This window comes from Rattus norvegicus, chromosome 4 (genome assembly GCF_021556685.1).
Source record: "Rattus norvegicus strain SHRSP/BbbUtx chromosome 4, alternate assembly SHRSP_T2T, whole genome shotgun sequence".
NCBI classification, from domain to species: Eukaryota; Metazoa; Chordata; class Mammalia; order Rodentia; family Muridae; genus Rattus; species Rattus norvegicus.
In genome coordinates, this window is record NC_141537.1 from 95,702,591 (window position 1) to 95,724,028 (window position 21,438).

At 42.3% G+C, this 21,438-nt stretch overlaps 1 protein-coding gene across 1 annotated transcript in view; it reads left to right on the forward strand.

Annotated features, from left to right (window-relative positions):
• Positions 1-1,859: 1,859 nt before the first annotated feature.
• Qrfprl (pyroglutamylated RFamide peptide receptor like) overlaps positions 1,860-21,438 on the forward strand; it is a 78,708-nt gene continuing 59,129 nt past the window's right edge. The window contains 1 exon segment of the mRNA NM_001109239.1: positions 1,860-2,360. Coding sequence (NP_001102709.1) covers positions 2,024-2,360 — 337 coding nt within the window. The 5' untranslated portion in view covers positions 1,860-2,023.

Genomic DNA, 21,438 nt, shown 5'->3' on the forward strand with positions numbered 1-21,438 from the left:
CCAGATAAATCAACATTGCACTTTCTTAAATGTGAGTCAAGGTCAGAGAGGAGAAGGCTGAGAACAGGGCATGGCAGCCAGACAGGCAGTTAGTGTAGGGATCCGTAAGCAGCTCTGTCAGAAACATCCTCAGGCCTCTAGTGAGCAATGCAGCCAAGAACTCTTTATCTTCTGGATGAGTCACCTATCCAAAGACTCCATGTGAAGGTGGGAACTAGAATGCCAGTTCAGTCACCAAACTCATCTACTGAAAAGCTAGTTATGTTTGGACCAGATCTTTAAGTTTTCATGGCAAAATATGTTGTGTCCTCCCCAAGTTTGGGCCATTTTCCAAAAGTGCACACATGTGTGTAGCATTAGAGTTTTATTTTGAACTATAGGGCTCCCAGAGCTTCTTTCTGAATTTCTTCTTCTCATGAAGCTAGAACACAACTGGTGACCCCGGTTTCAATGGTCCAGAATCACCTCAGTAGGTACAAAACATAAGGACGAAAGAAAGCTGAGGAGAAAAGGGTTTATTTTAGTTTCCAATTCTCAAGTCATACTCCATCACTGAGAGAAGTCAGGGCAGGAACTCAAGGAGAAAGCCTGAAGGTAGAAACCGGTCAAAGCATGAAGCGGTTCCACTTACTGGCTTGCTCTCTCATGGCTTGCTCAGCCCGTTTTCCTATGTCATCCAGAATCACCTGCCTGTGTTGGCACTGCCCACAGAGAGCTGGGCTCTCCCACATTAGTCTTTAACCAAGAAAATAGTCCCAGACTTGCTTATAGGCCAACCAATGTACGAATTTTCTCAACTGTGGCTTCCTCCTCATGTGTGCTAACCTGATAAAACAAAACAAGACAAGTAGCCAGGACAACATCATAGACTAGACACACTGCTTGGTGCTTCCTATAATAAAAGTGCAAACTATATCCATACAGGAACCAGTCCATGTTTCTTCAGGGATAGATCAAAGCCGGAGACACCTCAACTGTTTTACAAGGAGGGAACAGTTAAATAAACCAGTTCATGTTAGCCATATATCCCATAACTTGGGTAGATTTGCAATACACCTCACAACTTGGATAACTTTATAGCATATTGTGTCAAGGGGGAGGAGATCACATATAGACAAAGTATTCATTATCTGATTCTGTTGATATTATACTCTTGACAGATGTGCAGAGGTTAGAGATGATGAAGGGAGGAGTGTCACAATGAAGTTCCAGAGTGAGATCTGGGTGGTGATGGAGTTTTGTACGTTGATTTAGGTGCCAGTTTTAGGAATCTAATCCTGTTTATCATAGTGTCTTGTCTGTCTGTCTCTGTCTCTGTATCTGTCTGTCTTTCTCTGTCTCCTTCACTCCATCTCCACCCCCCTTTCTTTGTTTTACACACACACACACACACACACACACACACACACACACACACACACACACACAGTGTCTACGTCAAATTTCTAGATTTGTACTGTCTCATACTCAGTTATGACACAACAGAGAAAACTGTATGTATGACAGCAACTTCTCTTCTGTAATTACTATTTCAGTGCTGAAAAGACTTAAACCCCATTTTGCCATGGGTAGTAGTGGCACATACACGATTTTACAAGAGGAAAACCAAGAGGCTTTCCAAACCTCAACAGCAGTTTTTGTCTTAGCATCATCAGCCTGGGCTGGGGCAGCATGGCTCTGGGTGGCTACAGCAAGGCAGGACACTCCATGCTGGGTGCTTTGCTGCAGGAGGCGGCCCTCCAGGGGCTGGGGAGTGTGCGGAAGGGCGGGGTTCGGCTCCACTAAGGTCCAGAAAACTGGACACTGAGCCTCGCGTGGCGCTGCGAGGTTTCTGAGGACCGCAGCGCCTGGCTGGGAACTTTCTTAGAACTGCAAACAGTTTGGCCGGCAGCTCTGACTTTGCTTTGGTCACTGCTAGCCTCTCTCCCGCGGCTCGCACAGAGGCGCAGCTTCTGGCTTCTCTCCCGTACCTCCCGGACCTCGGACGGCCCCACGCGCGGTCAAGGCGCCTACCGAGCCCAGCATGTCGTGGAACTTGACCGCGGAGCAGCTCTCGGCGCTGCTTCAGCTGCACAACCTGACGCGCGCGCAGTTCATCGCGCGCTATGGGCTGCGGCCACTGGTGCTCACCCCGCAGCTGCCTGCACGCGCCAGGCTGGCCCTCCTGCTTGCTGGCCTGCTCATCTTTGCCCTGGCGCTCTTCGGCAACGCCCTGGTAGTCTATGTAGTGACCCGCAGCAAGGCCATGCGCACCGTCACCAACATCTTCATCTGCTCCCTGGCACTCAGCGACCTGCTCATCGTTTTCTTCTGCATCCCTGTCACCATGCTCCAGAACGTCTCAGACACCTGGCTGGGGGGTAAGGAAGTCCCCGCTAGGCATTCTCCTTTCTGGTCACCTTTTGTTTCTCCATGGAGAGAACCCCTGAATTGTTGGAACTTCTCTGCAGGGCTTACTTGCTGAGGAGGTGTTTGTTTCTTTGTTTTATTTTCTTTGCTTCTTCTGCTTGGAGCCAGCATCTCTCTTTGTCCCATAGATATATTGATTGTGGTAAGCTTTAAGTACAGTCCAGGGCAGCGTGATTCTTCACTCATTTCGACCTCTCATCATAATTACAAGGTTCCCCTCACACGCTGTTTAAAACAAACCATTACAGTTTTAACATAATCTTTCAAATAATAAAACATTCCAAAGGTCATTTTTTTCTCCTTTCTCCCAACTTCCAGGCTTCCTTTCCAGTTATTTATGTGACTCCCAGACAGGTTTTTGCATGTATTAACTAATAACACACAGAGTTAAATCCTTTCACAACAAATATACATTGGAGTAAACATGTCTTGGTTTAGTAAAGGATACGCGGTGAAATTGCTGTTCAGTAGAACAAGGGGTGGGACTGGCAAAGAAATCACATAGACTGGAGGTAATGAGAGAGGCAGTGCGTTGAACTGAAAAAAGGTGGAGGCTGTGTTCTAGGGGCCTCTGGACCAGTGATAATGTTTCTCCCCACTGCTCTCAGAGCACCTTAGGAGGAAATAACAATCCTACCCTTGCTTTCTGGAGGGCTGTATCCTGTGGATACATTGACATCCTTAGAAAGTGGTTATAAATGTATGAGAAATGGATCCTTATGCTTCCTTATGCTGCCATTTCTGTCCCTAGGCTAATGTATTTAAACTACTGCAGGCTCTATCGTCCCACCTTACCTACTACCACTAGGGAATTACCAGCGAATACCTTCAATATTGCTGTTTTTCATGAACTTGAGTTGCACTAATTGTTGGGGATAAGGATACTAAATTGCTGTCATTTCATCTATCATATATTTTCTTAAAAGCATCAAATATTGAGTACATAGCTTTGGCTTGAAAGTGACCCAGAGTATAGAGATCAGTGTAAATAGATTATTGGCTAGAAGCATTTTATGCTCACTGATAAAATAATTGCATTTGGCATTCTAGAGTTACCTGAGATAGCTAATATCATCAATCTAATGGAGGGTTTTGGATTATCAAATACTACATTTTAGGAGAAGTCATAGAGTTACTTCTTTTCCTGCACATACATGTATTTAGAAACGTAGTTGTCCTACTGAGTGGTTACATCACCACCGTGACACTGACCACAAGCACTGAGGATCTCTGCTGGCCGTGGAAAGACCAGGTTTACTACTTTGCTCGAACACAGGCTCGTTGAACATGTCTGGGCCCTGATTTTTAAATAACATGATAAAATCTGAAGAACTTGGTGAGAAGAGTGAGGCAGATCTTCTGTGCCAGGCCAGGTTGAGGGATGTTGTCCAGGAAGGTCACAGATCTTCCCTATGAGGGAAGTCTGAGGATTCTCTCAAACTTTCTGCTTCCCTCCTACTCTGGGAAAGATATGTCATTCTAGATTCCAATTATTAACCAAGGGTCATATGATATTCTTATATTTTATAGAGATGGTGCAAGAACAAAATGTGTTGGAAAAATTGGTTTGTAAAACGTGATTATCCCCAGTTGAGCAGAACATATTTCTAATTTCAGTACTGAGAGAAATAGAGAGGCAGCAGGATTTTATGTTTCTGGCCAGCCTGGGCAGCTTGGTGAAACTCTGTCTCAAAATCCAGAAACAAATCAAAAAAGTTGTCATACGTATTAAGAAGTATTATGGATGGCCTCTTCTTACTTATCTAGAATAAAACTTATAGAATAAATAATATCCCATATATTGAATGACCAACAGCAAAACTTTAGAGGAGGAGAAATTGTCTTCAGAGTGACTGGACAAGGATATGAAAGAGAGGTATCTTGTATATTATACGTTAGGATAGTATTGCAAATTTCCTATGATAAATTAACACAGGTCAACCAAAACTAATGAGAGCTGAAGCTAACTCTTAATTTATTCATCTGATAAAGTGATTAAGATTCTGCTACATGGTAAAGGATTTTTCCTTGTGATCATAAAAACAAAGAAGCTGATATCATCTCTTGCAGGGATTCTCAGAGAATAGAATGTAGCCCAAGGGAGCCAAGACAGTATTTAATATTTAGAAGAAGATCCAATTTGCTCTTGGACCATGGGGGAGTTGGGAAGGATTTCTGAGGCTATGTCATTTGAACTGGGTCTTGAGGAATGATTCCGATCATTTTCCACAGAGAAGAATGATCTATGCTGTAAGCATGGTCCATCCACAGTTTGGGGAGAGAAAGGTCTGATGTTCTAAGAACACTGTGTAAGGTGATTCAGAAACACACAGCTGATATGTGGAAAACGGTAGGAAATAAGGAAAGAAGGCTACTGTAACTGGGGAGGAAAATGTTATATAAAAGTGAAAAATATAAATACCTCTCAGATGCCTCCAGGGATAAAGTGGGGCGGACAATAGGAGGAGGGAGGCTGCTTCCTGGATGGGCAATGAAGCCTCCTCCAGAGCTGTGGGCAGGGCTGTCACATTTTCTAGTGTAGTCACTATTTCCAATTCTTTCCCCCTTTCTTTTCCTAAGAGAAACCATGAACATAGTTTTTTTTTTTAATGATACTGCATCTAACTCAGATTTAAAGAGAAAAATGCACTTGAGCAAAAGAAAGCACCTGTGTATCCGTGGCCATACATAACCCATAAACTCTGAGTTCATGAATTTGCTAACCATTTCTCTCCTAACCGTTTTTGACAGCAACAATCTGTGGATGACTACCTTTCCATCTAGTTCACTTCTCTCCTGTCCAGTTGGCTTTCCATTGCTGGAATACAACAACTCTGAGAGGAAAGGGTTTGTTTGTCTCACATATCTGGGTCTCGGTCCTCCATAAAGGGAAGTTGGGACGAGAACTCAAGGCTGGAGCTTGGAGGAAGGAACTGAACAGTGGGCAGAGAGGAAAACTGTTTCTTCCCAGTAGGCTTGCTCTCTCTACTTGCTTATCCCACCTAAGAACACCTTTCCAGGATGGCACAGCCCCCAGTGGGTTGAGTCCTCACATCTTCCACTACAGGAAGTGCCCTGCAGACTTGCCAGCAGGCAGTCTGACGGAAGTACTCTTTTCTTTTTTTCTTTTTTATTAACTTGAGTGTTTCTTATTTACATTTCGAGTGTTATTCCCTTTCCCGGTTTCCGGGCAAACATCACCCTAATCCCTCCCCCTCCCCTTCTTTATGGGTGTTCCCCTCCCCATCCTCCCCCCATTGCCGCCCTCCCCCCCCCATAGTCTAGTTCACTGGGGGTTCAGTCTTAGCAGGACCCAGGGCTTCCCCTTCCACTGGCACTCTTACTAGGATATTCATTGCTACCTATGGGGTCAGAGTACAGGGTCAGTCCATGTATAGTCTTTAGGTAGTGGCTTAGTCCCTGGAAGCTCTGGTTGCTTGGCATTGTTGTTCATAAGGGGTCTCGAGCCCCTTCAAGCTCTTCCAGTTCTTTCTCTGATTCCTTCAACGGGGGACCTATTCTCAGTTCAGTGGTTTGCTGCTGGCATTCGCCTCTGTATTTGCTGTATTCTGGCTGTGTCTCTCAGGAGCGATCTACATCCGGCTCCTGTCGGTCTGCACTTCTTTGCTTCATCCATCTTGTCTAATTGGATGGCTGTATATGTATGGGCCACATGTGGGGCAGGCTCTGAATGGTATTCCTTCTGTGTCTGTTTTAATCTTTGCCTCTCTCTTCCCTGCCAAGGGTATTCTTGTTCCGCTTTTAAAGAAGGAGTGAAGCATTCACATTTTGATCATCCATCTTGAGTTTCATTTGTTCTAGGCATCTAGGGTAATTCAAGCATTTGGGCTAATAGCCACTTATCAATGAGTGCATACCATGTGTTTTTTTCTGTGATTGGGTTACCTCACTCAGGATGATATTTTCCAGTTCCAACCATTTGCCTATGAATTTCATAAAGTCATTGTTTTTGATAGCTGAGTAATATTGCATTGTGTAGATGTACCACATTTTCTGTATCCATTCCTCTGTTGAAGGGCATCTGGGTTCTTTCCAGCTTCTGGCTGTTATAAATAAGGCTGCGATGAACATAGTGGAGCACATGTCTTTTTTATATGTTGGGGGCATCTTTTGGGTATATGCCCAAGAGAGGTATAGCTGGATCCTCAGGGAGTTCAATGTCCAATTTTCTGAGGAACCTCCAGACTGATTTCCAGAATGGTTGTACCAGTCTGCAACCCCACCAACAATGGAGGAGTGTTCCTCTTTCTCCACATCCTCCCCAGCATTTGCTGTCACCTGAGTTTTTGAAGCACTCTTCTTAATCAAGGCTTCTTCCGACCAGACGACTTTAGCTTGCATCAAGTTGGCACAGAACTAAACTTTCACTTCCCTTCCTAGCGACCACGGCACCTACTGAATAAGCCTTTCCCCCAAGTCCTCAGGTCATGTCTGTGCAGCTGTAAATGGCACTGTATGAAGCTATTCTCAGACCTGCCTGAGTAGAGACTCTTAGAAATTGCTCGGTGTCAGTCCAAGTAACAGTAACTCTCAGCTCACATCCAGCTTGCTCTGACTTTTCGAGGCTGTGGTAGATAACAACTATATGCAGGGATCATGTCAGGATGTCTTGTTGTGGGCCTGAAATTATCTGTAGTGGGAGTATTTACACCATAGATATCAACAGCCACAAATTAGGCCTGCAGAACAGAGGGCCAAACAAATGAAAACACCAGTCAGCCTCTTCTACGGAACCGTGGGGCAGAGATGTTGTTTCTTTTTGATATTACCAATGACAGCTGAGTCACTAAATCTGTAAACATGAGACAATTTGCCTGAGTTTAGGAGATGCACCTGATTTGCAGCAGTTACATTTATGTTCAGCGGGAGGTGAGCTGCTGTGCAGTGCCGTTCATCAAACCAAGTCCCATGCTGTTGTCTTTGGCCCACTCATCACCACAACCCGCCCACCCCCTGCCCCAATTCTCAGAGCTAGCAGGAGAGGAGCTTCTCTGCCTTGGGGTACCTTCAACAGCATATTTTTATATCTTTTACTGAGATGGGTTCTGGGATGTTCTGTCTGCTTTCCTTTGAGTCTGTTTGGTCAGATATCAGGGCTGAATTGGCCTGTGACTATCGTGGGACTATGACATTTACCCGACCTCCTTTCAAGACTCTCCACGTCACCTCCCTTTTCCTTCCCTTTGTATCTTGCTTTGCAATGTGTTGAAGACCAGTTTCACTAACCAAAAGTGTTTCGTTTCTAGATAAATTCAGAATAACTGATTTTGCTCTCACCAATTCTCCAGGGTACTTTCTTCTGGCTTCCTATTGTTCCCTTCACATTTCTATAACCCTTTACTCTTAACACATCTGTCTTAATGCACGAGCACGGAAGCAGCGTGGAATCTCTTCCTTCATATCTTGTCCTTCCGACCAGTCTCAACTACAGTCACACAGTCTGAATCACACAGGTATTCAGCGTTTTGGCAGGTGTGCTGTAGATGCGAGAAAGCAGTGTTCTTGTAGAATATTAAGAAGGGGAGGGAAGTGTTCAAGGAAGAGCTGGGGGAAGTGGGGTGAATTTGTAGCGCTCAGGGTTCCTTGAGTGCACAGCAGGACTCAGCAGGGGATGTTCAGAGCCTGAGGGGCTGAGACTGGGGACAAGGGTGGGTTAAGGAGAGAGAGGTAATAAAAGCTTCAGACACTGCTGGGCTGTTTTGAAGATCTTCCAGAAGGAAGCAGAAAATAGGTTCTAATTCTAGCTACATTTTAAATGCTAGGCATTAATAAATTGAGACAGGAGTGTTTGGGAGAAGCCTGCAGTGGCCTGTGCCCATTTCTTGCTACCATGGGTACAGCGCAGACTAGGGTCAGGAAACGTCTTTTGAACACAGAGCTCAGTGACTCCTCCCACCCTCTTGTGTGGGGAGTGACATTAATTTTTCGAATAATGACTGGAAAACCAACCCAAATCAATTTCAAAACTGAAGACATTCCAAAAAACAAAACAAAACAACAACAACAACAAAACAAAAACCAAAACCTAAGTGGTGGTGGCAAGCTCAAGAGTACTTATCCCAGACGGTTTCCTTTTGAAAGGTGCTCGTAGGGAAAGTAGAGGTAGGACATTGAATTTCCCTATGCCTGATCTGAGGATTCTCAAACAAGGAATGGTTCTTACTTTTGACAACACAGAACACCTTGAGTTTTACAAGATCTAGATATACTGCTTCCTACCCCTACACATACTGAACGAACTGGCATGAGTGTAGATACTGTTACTATGCTTTCAAAGTCTCAGAGATCAGGAATTATGATTTACAGCTAAGACACAGAACCACAGAGACAGCGTAAATGCCTATAGCACCAACCCTGTCAAAATAGTGAAATGATAGGTGCAATGCTTTAAATAGCCCAGTCCTGTCCACATGTACCAGCTACATTTTGATTTTAATTTACTTAAGGAATAGAATTAATTTAAAACTGCTTACAAAATGCAGACGGTGGTGGATATAAGGAGCCCAGCAAAGATTCACGGCAATTGCATCACATGCAGACTGTTCTATCTTTACTGAAGCCCTGAACCATTTTGGAGTCTTTCAAGATGACTTTACAATACTCAACTCAATCTCTGGCCACACGCATACATGCACAGGTGAGCATATTCTGGCACACATGCACACATACCACACCACCACACATGCATCATATATACATACCACGGGCCACATATACTTCAGAGCGCACGCACACACACACACACACACTCACATACACACACACACACACACACACAGAGGGCAGGGTGGGGAGAGGGAAGAAGATAGAGAGAGGGAGAGAGAGAGAGAGAGAGAGAGAGAGAGAGAGAGAGAGAGAGAGAGAGAGAGAGCGGGAGGGAGAGAGAGAGAGAAAGAGGTTGGAATTCAAAATACAGAGTAGAATAACCTCCTTTCTAGAGAACTTAACTTTATAGTAATTAGCCCACCTCATATCAAGGTTTCCAGTCTATTTTCCCTACAGGTGGTAGTGTAGGTGGATGATGCAGGAGGATGCTTCTCAGCCTTCATCAGAACAGTACCTGCATTTCCTATTAACAAGCAGACCTTTGCAAGTGATTTCATGTGAGGTATGTAATAAAATTTCGCTCAAAATGGGGGGAGAGAGAAGAGAGAAGAAGAAAGTCTAAGCCATACACAGAGTATATTGTATTCAACTAGTTTTTAGAAAATGGTATTAATTGGCAAGACCTGTTCAGAGCCAATTTCTAACTTCATTACTTGGAGAGGTGTTATAAAACATCAGGTATGCTTGTTATTAGTTCCCCTTTTTCCTATGACACTTTGCAAATTCACATATGATGACATTGTTGTAATATCAGAACAACCGTGGGTTTTCCTTTTAAAATCTGTTAACAGGAATGACGGCAGCTATTGAGAAACAGTCTTGTTTAAAAAGAAGTATTAAAAAGGGAGCAACGTGAAGGACAGCAGCAGAGTTACTCTTGAAGTGAAGGGAGGAACCGGGCCATGTGGTGAGCCTCTGGAGGCTCTTGGCCACCCTCACATTTTGCAAGGCTATGACACTGTAAGTCAAGAGTCACTAAGTTTTCCCGAGAGACGGAAGCAGCACTAGCAGCCATCAGTTTTTCTTTGGGAAGGCCTATCCACCTGGCTCAACTGTAGTTAGGGTTACATCATGGGAGAAGAGGGCAATGGCCATCTGCTGGAGGTGAGCTTGTGGGGTCCTGTGATGGCCATCTGCTGGAGGTGAGCTTGTGGGGTCCTGTGATGGCCATCTGCTGGAGGTGAGCTTGTACAGAGGGCTGGACTCACTCCTACCTGTATAACGTGGGTAGAATAGGTAGTGTAGACAGGGTTTCTCTGCCATGGCACTCTGGCTGACTTACAAGTTTTCACCCAGACTTCACAGCTTGCAACGTCCAACCCAAGTCTTCACAGGATTTCCAGAGATACCTCCAGGAGCAAGACACTACTCAAGATTGGTTCTTGTCCCTTCCTCTGGGAAACTACTTTCAGCCATCTCCCTACTTTGGTTTCAGTTGCTTTGAGAACTTCTCACCTCAATGCAGGCTGCACAGTGGCGTGGACTACTCGGCTTGTGACTGTATTACCTCAGGTTTGCTGTCTTCCACCACAAACCTGCTGGGGAGGGATGCTGGACTGGAAGAGAAGTTTCGCTGGAGGATGAGAATATGCAGGGTCGTCCAATGTGTTTCCTACGGGAGGTCACATGCATCCTTGGGGCTGAAGATGGTCTCTAAGATCCTCGAACATACATCCTCTGCCTTTGATTTCTTTGATGTTCTTCTTCATAGCCCAAGTCCCAAAGTAGGCTTTTTGAGATCAAAATGAACCCCTGCCAAACTCTCCTACTCTGGGGTGGGTAGGCTCTCTGACACTCCTTTTCTGTTTATGTCCTCAGTTGTGGACCAACGCCTCTGCTCAGTTTCCCTCACTGGCTTTGTTTGCTGAAGCATCATGGTTGGTTAGTGGATGGAGTTCGGTACCTTCTCTGGCCAATTCCCTTTCAGCCTGTGGTGTCTCTAGAAGCTGTGCTCACTTCTATTCACATCTGAACACTCACTGCAGGTTCCTGATGTATTTGTACTGAAGTACACAGATAAAGGCTTATTGTTTGATGTGATTTCACAAAACTAAAATTAAACAGACTACATCTACTCTTTCTATGACTATGTTTTTAAGAAATGTATACTCATACCGACTAGACTGCAAGTCATTCATACAATGGAAATCTAAAAAGATAGTCTGCACCTTTCCTGGGAAAAAGACAAATACGGTGTGGGGCAGAAAAACAAATGTGTCTTGTGGGATCACACAGCCTTGGCTGTCAATTCTGTTTCCCCACTTATTGCCGTATTAACTAGATTCTACACGCCTGGCCTTAAATCATTCCCTGTTAGAGGACAATGCAGAGACGATTTGTAAAATGATGCTCAAAGCTGTCCCCACAGTGCCAGATGAAGCCGCAGAAGAGTTGTATGGCAAAGATGTAAGTTGTACAACTTGCTGAATTTTAGCAAAAAATTCTAATGCGTATCCAGTTCTTAGCATTTTCAGCTTTAAGATGAATGTAACATTTACACCTCGGAGCTGGAGGGAGGAATTGCTCAGTGGTTAGGCTCACTTCTTCTTTCTCTCTCTCTCTCTCTCTCTCTGTGTGTGTGTGTTTGTATGTGTGTGTGTGTGTGTGTGTCTGTGTGTGTTTATTGGATATTTTATGTATTTATATTTCAAATGTTATCCACTTTCTTGGTTCACCCCTCTCTCATCCCCCTCTCCCTGCTTCTATGAGGATGCTCCTCCTCCCACCCATGCACTCCCACCTCAACATCCTGGCATTCCCTTATACTGGGGAAACAAGGCTCACTTATTCTTACAGAAGACAAGAAGTGGGTTCTAAGCTACCATGTTAAGCAACTCACAAACACCTGTAACTCTAGCTCCAGGGGATTTAACACCCTCTTCTGGCTTTCAAGTACTACACACACACACACACACACACACACACACACACACACACACACAGAGACATAAACATGCACACACACACACGATTAAAAATTAAAATAAATCTTAAAATGTTATTTGTATTTGTCACCTTATAGCTCTTTCAAAGCCGAGTTTGATGGCTCATGGTTACAATTCAAGTATTTGGGAGGCCGAGGCAGCAAAACTGATGCAAATTTCAGGACATCTTGAGTTATTGAGTGAGACATTGTGTAAGTAAATGGGGGGGCTGAGGGCTGGGGGAATCTTCAGTATATGCATGAGAAGAGAGCAATATTTTTTAAAAATTCCTTGTGGGACTGAAATACATTTACAATCTGTTAACAATAGAACTTGGCAAAAGCCCGTGTTTGACATTGAGGTAACTATTTAATAATTTTTTAAATATTGTTTCTTCACCTGTACTCTTGGGAAAACATATGCACTTGGAAGGACTGATATGAGAGAAAAGGATCTCATGCATTAAAAGGGCTGAGCACTTATGAACACCTCACTGAAGGGAGACTATACTAGTTACAAAGTCAAAATGTTACTTTGTATCTATTTGGTTTATTTTTGTGTACAATAGATTTTTATCAAATAAAATGATTTTTAAAAAGGAACGTGGGACAAGGATGAAGCTCAGTTGGAAGAATGTTGTTCCAGCATGGTTAAGGCCCTGGGTTTGACCATAGCATCACATAAATCAGGTACACTGGTAAACACCCATATTCCTAGGAAGATCAGAAGTCTAAGGTCATTCTCCACAACATAGTGAGTTCTAGGCCAGGATGTCTAGGCATAAGAAATGGCTCTGTAGTTAAGAACACTGACTTCCAGAAGAGCCAGGATCAGCTCTAGCACCTGTATAGTGGTCACCTCCAGTAACTCCAGTTCTAGGGGACTCAACAGCCTCTTTTGACTTTCCTTAACACTGCCCAAACAATCATGCAGGCAAAACACCCATATACATGAAGACAAACCTCAAATAAAATAAAATGACAAGAGGTTAAAAAACTGTCACTATATAGTTAGTAATTTCTTAAATGTGTACATTATATATTTGTACAGAACAATTGCTTTAATCCTATCCATCTACAGATAATTTATATTAGCATATTGAATACTTATACAACAACCATCTCTTCTAGTCTGAAAGTATTAGGATCCCAACTGGTCCTTTTTACTTAGAAAAAAGAACATAGTGCCACTTTCATTTATAGCAGAGGCAGGGACAGTTCCCTAGAGCAGGATAGTGGGGTGGTGCTGTGAAGGCTTGTTGGGGTTCACATTGCTTCAGTAATACTTGCAAGACTTCTGTAGCTTTCCAGACTGTAACTGATAATGTCGACACACCAGATGAGCTGACTTGTTCTCACTCTTTTAATTGAGGAAAGTCACTTGTGACAACACTGCCTCCTCCACCCTGACAACACACACTAAATCTTCCATTAAAAAGGTACAGGATCATTTTTTTTTTTTTGTGAATGTTCTTGCCACCTGATTCATGGCCTGGAGAGGGGAGTAAGATCTGCTGTCTTTGACCACCCGGTCTAGGCTACTGTGAAACAGTACTGGTTCCACGATGTTGACTGCTTCTCCCCACAGTGCATAGGTTTTCTCCATCTGGACAGTCATGGGTGACCTGACTATGCACAGCAGAGAAGAGATAGTAACAGTGAAAGAATATCCAGCTCAGAGCAGAGCTTACCGTGTACTAGGTACATCATCTTCATTAGTGAGGAAGGGGGCGCTCTAAGGTACTATGTGAGTAATTACATGTCCTGTGTAAAAAGTCACTCAGAAGTGGGTGATTTAAGAAACCGTTGTTCACATTCTGAGAGGCAGCACATTCATTTTGGCTAAAATGAAGGCTTTTTACACTGTTCTCTCTGGAATCACTCACGACACTACATTCAAATAATGACCTGTTTGGCACTCATTATACTTGTCACAAGCAAGGGGCAAACTATCTCTGCCCTAGGTAGTTTCCTTCATCAGGAGAACCCACAGTTTTTTTTAATAAAGATTTATTTATTTTATTTTATGTATGTGAGTACACTGTCACTGACTTCGGACACACCAGAAGAGGGCATCCAATCCCATCACAGATGGTTATGAGCCACCATGTGGTTGCTGAGAGTTGAACTCACGGCCACTAGAAGAGCAGTCAGTGCTCTTATCCACAGAACCATCTCTCCAACACCCCACAGTTTTTTTTGAATGGTACTATTTCAAGCAGGTTAGCACCAATGTTTTGCCTCCCAAGATTTGAAGATGAACAGTGTTAAGCTGGGCATAACTCCTTTGATCCCACCACTTGGGAGGCAGAGGCAGGTGGATCTCTGAGTTTGAGACCAGCCTGGTCTACAGAGTGAGTTCCAGAACAGATAGGAGCACACAGAGAAACTCTGCCTCAAAAGACAAAAACAAAACAAACCAAAAAAATGACCCCCCCCAAAAAAACCCAACTAAACCAAACCAACTAAACAAATACCAAAAAAGAAGTTGTTTCATGTCATCCGGTGACAGAGCAAGTCATATTCAAAGGTCTGAGCAACCTACTTCTTCATGAGAAAGGTAGTCATATCTATAGAGGGGAGGGTGGAATTTGTAGCCTTCGGTTCCCCGTCTTATAGTAAATGATCTGTGCTCACTCAGGAGGGAAGTATGGATGCCAGGATATAACCTGAAGAATGTGCTCCAGTGTGAGGTTTTTTTTTTTTTTTTTTTTTTTTTTTTTTTTTTTTTTTTTTTTTTATTGAAAACCAGTATTTTTATTAAAAGACTGAAAACAAAAGCAGTACATTTAACAATGTTCACATCTTGAAAAACAATGTCAATTTTAGAATTTGTAATCATTACAAATATTTTTCTTGATAGAGGCTCAACTGAAAACATCTCTTGATACATAGTGCTTAACACATGTTTTTCAAAGAAATTTTCAAAGTATAGGAAAATATGAAATGATTCCAAACCCTTGGTTTGAGATAGAATACAAAATTATAGGCAAACAATCTATGAAAAATAGCATAATAATAAAGACTAATAATAATTACTAATTAATAATAATATAATGATTTTTTTAAATAATAAAATGATGATGATGAGAGGAAACCTTTAATAAAATTCAAAAGACAAGATGAAATACTGGAAGACAATAACATACAAGATTGATGATTAGACTTGATGCCAAAGTAACCTTTATTTCCTCAGAAGGAGGGAAGAAACAAATACAGTACACAAGTTGTGAGAATACATGGCTTGGGCAGAACCCAGAACATTTTTTTCATCTTCTCTAACTCTCACCCTGTCTTGTCCAAGAAGCTTCTAGCCATCATTCATATGTTCTAGGCCTAGAATGTTTCAGCTTCTGAGACTAACTGCTGAGTACACTGACCGTTTCTAGTTCTTTCTGAACTCTGGCTGGCTGGTTCAACTCAGCTGTTCTTTACTCAAACTCTTCTTTAAGCTGACTGATTCAATCTTGCTTCTGTCAGCTTCTCACTTAATTGCTCTGCTTGACTAACTCTGGCAGTTTGTTCTAATCTTCTGGATTCTTTGTAGTCTCTGGCTCCAATTACTCCCACTGACCTGCACTGAATTGAATAAACTGACCGCAATTGACTGCCTCTTTTCCCTGTTCTGCCCCTCAATTAGATGTCATTTTAAAACAATGGTTGTTGATGGATATTGATCACACTGTGAACATGATGAAGTGTTATTTACTGAAAAAAAACTATTTCTAGTTATGATATTGTTCCTTATCACACACCTTTAATCCCTCTGACTGGAATACTGACATACAATTAGTATATACTTTTAATCCCAAATGATGAAGGTAAAATTAGTTTGTAGACAGAAGCATCCATGTTTAAAATAATATCCAATTGAGTGACAGACAAAATGATGAATCAGGAAAAGTCTTGACAGAATAGGATATGTCCAATTCTCATGAGAAGAAAGAGGAAAGGGAAGCTACTTAAGAGAGAGCAGCATAGAAAGAGAAGAAAAGTAAAATCCACTTTTACCAGAACAGTTTTACAGAGTCAGGTTGAAGAGAGAAAAAGCTAGACACAAGACAGAATGAACCAGAGAATGAGAAGGAGCCAGAAAATTACAATAGATTGCTAGAGTTCAGTAGAGGCTGAGAAGCAAGTTTGAATAAGTCAGCTTGGAGAAGTGTTTGAACCAGAACAGTTGAGTTGCACCAGACAGACAGAGTTCAGAAAGAACTAGAGAGAATGAGCTTATTCATCAGTAAGTGTCAGAGCTGAAACGTTCTAGGCCTAGAACAGATTATATAATGGCTAGACGTTTCTAGGACTAGGCCTAGGTTAGCAGATAGAGGCAATAAGCCTCAGAGATGACAATTGCCTCAGGAAAATAAAAGCTACTTTTAAATATGTCTACTGCCTTCTACAAATTAAATTTACCTTAAAGTTATGTATGTGCCAAGGGAGTGTTTGTATTCCAACCAGAGTATTAAAGGTTTGGAGCATGCCTGTATTCCAACCAGATTACATAGACATAGTTCTCAGCCACGTTGCTGGCTAAAAAATTTGTCTTCGCTTGAAATATATGAAAATATTTATTTTATGAGATTGTTCACTCCTTTCTTGAAATTTCCTGATTATTTGCTTTAGAATGCATTGCAAATAGCAAAATCTATGGATGCTCAAGTCCCTTAAGCAAAATAGTCAGTATTTTTAAATTACCTATGTACCAGGAGATATATTCCTTGAATTAATATCTGGGTTTCTTATAATGCTTAATACCATGTAAATGCTATATAAATAGGTTTTGGTACTGAAAGGTTTTATGGATTTATAATCGAGAAAAAGGTACTTTTTCTGTATGTCCTAAGAGATGGTGAAATAGAAAGGAATCGTGATTCTGGGTAAAGTGTTAGAGTAGAAGCTGTATGTCTGGCCTGGTGAAGGGGACTCCAAGCTGATCACAACTTCAACTCTGCCACCCTCTTGTATGGGGTAGCATATGGAGCATACACAATCATCAGTACTGGTGAAAATGGAATGGCATGTCTACCCTCAGAACAAACCTCACAAGATGCAGTCAGTTACAGGGTTTGACAAGACAGCGAACCCTTCAGTAATGTAAACCTAAAGAGAATCTCACTGGGCCAGTATGAGGTTTTAACTGTAGTGGTTGTACTAGAAAGTTCTCTCTGTGGCTCATCACCTGCTGCCAGCGCTACCTGTAACAGCTCTTCCCTTGCAGTTAGGTTCTGTGAAGTGAAATGTCCACATTCTTAGAGCTTTTATGAAAACAACATTTCTGTTAACTAACTTTCCTTGGCCCAGCATTTACACCTGTGTACTGTACACATGCTCTGTGTTGACTCAGGACATGGGTAACTGTAGCGCTGCCCAGTAGATGATACTTCATGCATGGTTTTAAATGTTTCTTTACTGCAACAATAAAGAATGTATTTTAATAGCAAGTATTTTATTGAAATAAAAGCTAATCTGAGTATTAATATGAGCCTGACTCAACAGTGACTTCACCAGCATGTTCTGAGGAAGAAACAGGAGTAGAATCTGAGACTTTCTTAATGGTAAATTAACAAAGCCTTAGCAATTAGTCATAGCTTCTGTTTAAATAATTAAATCAGTATTTAATGAAATAAAAGAAAACTCCAGGAGAGAAGTACATTCAGTTACATTTATATTACAGAATAATCACAAAGTATAATCTGTTGGCAAGATGGTGGTTGATTTAGTAAACACATTCAAAATTCAAATTAAATGTATATTTTTAGCATTGAGAAAATAATACATCTGGGTAATTTTATGACATTGTTATGACTTGCTTATCTAGTTTTCATCCCACCTCCCAGTGTATAAGTACTGTAAGGTCAGAAGCAGGTATTTATAATCTAAAATAACCTGTTGAACAGTTCTTAGCATAGATTTTAGACACTTGTATGAATGAATTCATGAATATCATTTTTCCATTGTAGTCATATTTGAAGCTTTTGGAGGGGGTCAATATTCATTTCTATGCTGACCTATGGAATTGTACCTGCTTTTTCTGTATTTTCTATAGGCTTTATTTAGTTGCAAGGAACAAGGATTCAATTTACTTCAAGTAGTTGATGTTATGAGATGGCTAATTTTGTGTCAGTAATGAAGGAGGGTAATGTTTTTTGAATATGAGGCAAGAGGTGTCATGGAAACTGAAATAGAACAGCTCTGTGAAGCTCAGCAGAAGGAATTTGCCATCTTCAGGCTCAACCTCGAATGCAATTTTGTCCTACTAGGCAGCGAGCAAAGGACAACATATTAAAGTCTATCGCTATTTATCACCAATTTCTCTATTTTGATTTCTTCTGTCTTGTTGGATTTCCTAGCGTCTGCATTCATGGAAGGGTGAGTAAATCCTTGGCCTCAAGAGTTTGCTAAAGCACAATGTAAAATTCAACTGAAGTGTGGTTCAGTGAATAGCACTATGTAAATGAATTTTACTGTTTAATTATTTATTGGGAGGAAATTTAGAGGAATTTCAATTTGTTGCTCGTCAGAATCCTAGTCTCCCTCTCTTACTTGAATATATTCAAGTCTTTCCTGCCATGCTCAGTGCCACCCTGCAGCTCCACTTTGTAAGGCTCAAAGCTCATGTGTCTTCTCAACCCACCAGTACAACACAGAGCTGGTGTTCCGACTGGGGCCTGCCTTGATTGTAGGGGGACCTCAAGGACCCACAGCTCCTTAAAGCCAGCTCTGCTTTTCATCCTATTTGAATCCCCTTGATTAAACAAGCTCATTAGGTCATCCTTTGGACTTCTTGGACATCTGATTTTTCCCCTCTGCTATAGTACAGGACATTTTCATTCCCCTCCCTTTGTCCTTCTCTTTACTCTTGACCTCTCCATCCCCAGCTTCACTCATCCAAATATCCCTTCCTGCTTTCTTGACATCAACTACCACTTATTCCACCCACCTGGTTAATTAAATCACCAGCACAGGGAAATCACCATCAAAGATTTCCTTGAGTTAAGAATGGCAGGAGGAAAAGAGGAGGAAACCAGAACTACTCAGACCATGGTGTTAGACTTCGAGCAAATACAAAGGAAACAGTTTAAAGGCACAGACTCCATTTTGCTGCATGGTTCCTGTGCTCTCGTCCTACCCCAGAGGGAGAACTTGACAGCTCAGAGCAGCTTACAGCAGCTTAACTGGCTTCACAGTGGCCACACTGCAAAAGAGATCGGGAGAGCTGTACTGTGGCAGTTCTATTCCACACCCTGCCCCCAGCTTATGGGGGTCCCATGTGGTCTTTGAAATAATCCTCCCTAGAAAGGCTTTCAAAGATCACCAGAGTGTGCCTTGATAATCTTCTAGGCACTTCTTAATCTGTGCAGTTAGCATAATGATTAGGTATCACAGGCCTTAATGAATGTTTTCTGTCTCTGTATTACTATTTTCTCAAATCCCTTTGGCACCATTCATTTTCTCTACATCTTTATGAATTCAGCTTCTATTGCAGCCTCATTAGTTTTTTCTTCTTCGTTTCAAGAAAGACAATTATGAAATGATGGAACCGAGTTTTCAAGTTGATTGGACGAAGAGAGCTTCACATCAAGTTTGTGTTGAGGGTGTTTACCATGTGGGGGCAAAACCCAGAACCATCCTGCATTGCAGGGGGGAGCCCTAATGTGGACTACCGTCTTGGATGCATAAGGGAGAAGTGAGAAGGCAGTGTTAGCCAGCATGCTTCTAGGTTCTGAGTGACTCTGAGTGTCCCTGCTGCTCCTTCCAAATGTCAGACTCCAGCTTCTTCAGCCCTTCACCACACATTCCTTACTTACCAGTGAGTGACTCTCTGCAGAGCCCCCATGTTTTCAGTGTCAGATCAGAACTACTGTGGTGTCCCATTTCCAGGGCTGGAAACCTGATTCTCGGCCTTAGAACCATTGAGATGGCATTGCTAGAATGCTTTGCTCAGTTGTATAAGTCAATGCAAAGAAATCCTCTTTGATAGCTGTATTAGGCAGGGTTCTCTAGAGGAACAGACAGAATGAGAGAGAGAGAGAGAGAGAGAGAGAGAGAGAGAGAGAGAGAGAGAGAGAGAAAGAGAGAGAGAGAGAGATTTGTTAGACTGACTTATAGGCTATGGCCCAAATAGTCCAAAAGTATCAGGCTCCTGATGGAAAATTCAAGAGTCCAATAGTTGTTCAGTCTATAACGGGGTCCTTAGTAATTTCAGAATCCTAAGAATTTGGCTCCTTTAATACAAGTGAAGGAATACCTCTTCAGTAGGATGTATGAGATAGCCATGAGAATGAGGAGAATGAGGGCAAACAGAAAAAAAAGTAAAAGCTTCCTTCTCCCAAGTATTTCAGGTGCGGCCCAGATATAAGGTGGGTCTTCCTACCTCTAGTGATCCAATCAACTAAAAATGCCCCTCAGGTATGCCCAGCCAGTCTTCGTCCACCTGAGTCTGAGCTAAAGTCTTGTGACTAATAGATTAAAGCCTTTTAAAATCTATTAACTGAGCAGATGACTTCTGCCAACTCAGACAGCATCTTGTTGCTGTAGAAAAGCTCCCCCACCCTGACTTGCTGTACCTTCCTCTCTGATGTCAGTCAATGTATTTTAAATTGCCTTGATGTATGACTTTCTTTGTTCTGTAAAACTATAAAAACTTTGTGAAAACTGCTTCCATGTTGGATCAGGGACTTTGGAGTAACCCCAATATCTGTTCCTGGGCAATGGTGACTCCAAGTGCCTCCAGAATAACCTCTCTATTACTCCCTTAAAGGACATCTGTAGTCTCAGCACTGACATAACAATGCCTATGTCAACTGTTACTACTTACCTAAACTGGCTTTACTGCTCGAAGGGCAGTATGTGCTGAGCTACTCTTCAGGGCAAGGCAGGAGGATTACTGGCACTCAGGAGGTAGAGTTACAACACAGTGCTACATCCTCTCTCTCTCTCTTTTCTCTCAGAGGAGAATTGGATTTGCTTCACCCTCATGAGATAATCTGAAAAGGGAACATGTGTTTGGGGTGGGACTCAAAGGAGAAAAGACACTAAGGAAAGGGAAGGTGCTGTCATGATGAAACCATCTCATCTCAGTTAGAACATATAGAATGCCTTCTCCAACATGGTTTAAAAAAACAGGTTTTTTTTAAATTCTGGGACAATACACTTTGGGGAGTGGTTAGGTGTTTGGGGGGATGAATGTACATTATCAGTTGGGGCTGAGGTGCTAGAAATTGTTCATTTACATGAAGAGGAATTTCAGGTGCTTGCTGGACATATCCTTATAGGGAGAGAGGAAATTAAGTCTTAATTTAGCCGAGAGTCTACCTCAATGGTGGTGGAAGTGGAAGTCACAGGGATATGTACACCAGAGGATACAGGCCCAGAACAGGGAGGGAACAGTCTTTACTCCTGCCAGTCTCAAGATGAGACTTCTGGGGTTTGGACACATCTTGACTTCACTCCGGCTTTAGGCCAGTTCCTCCAGT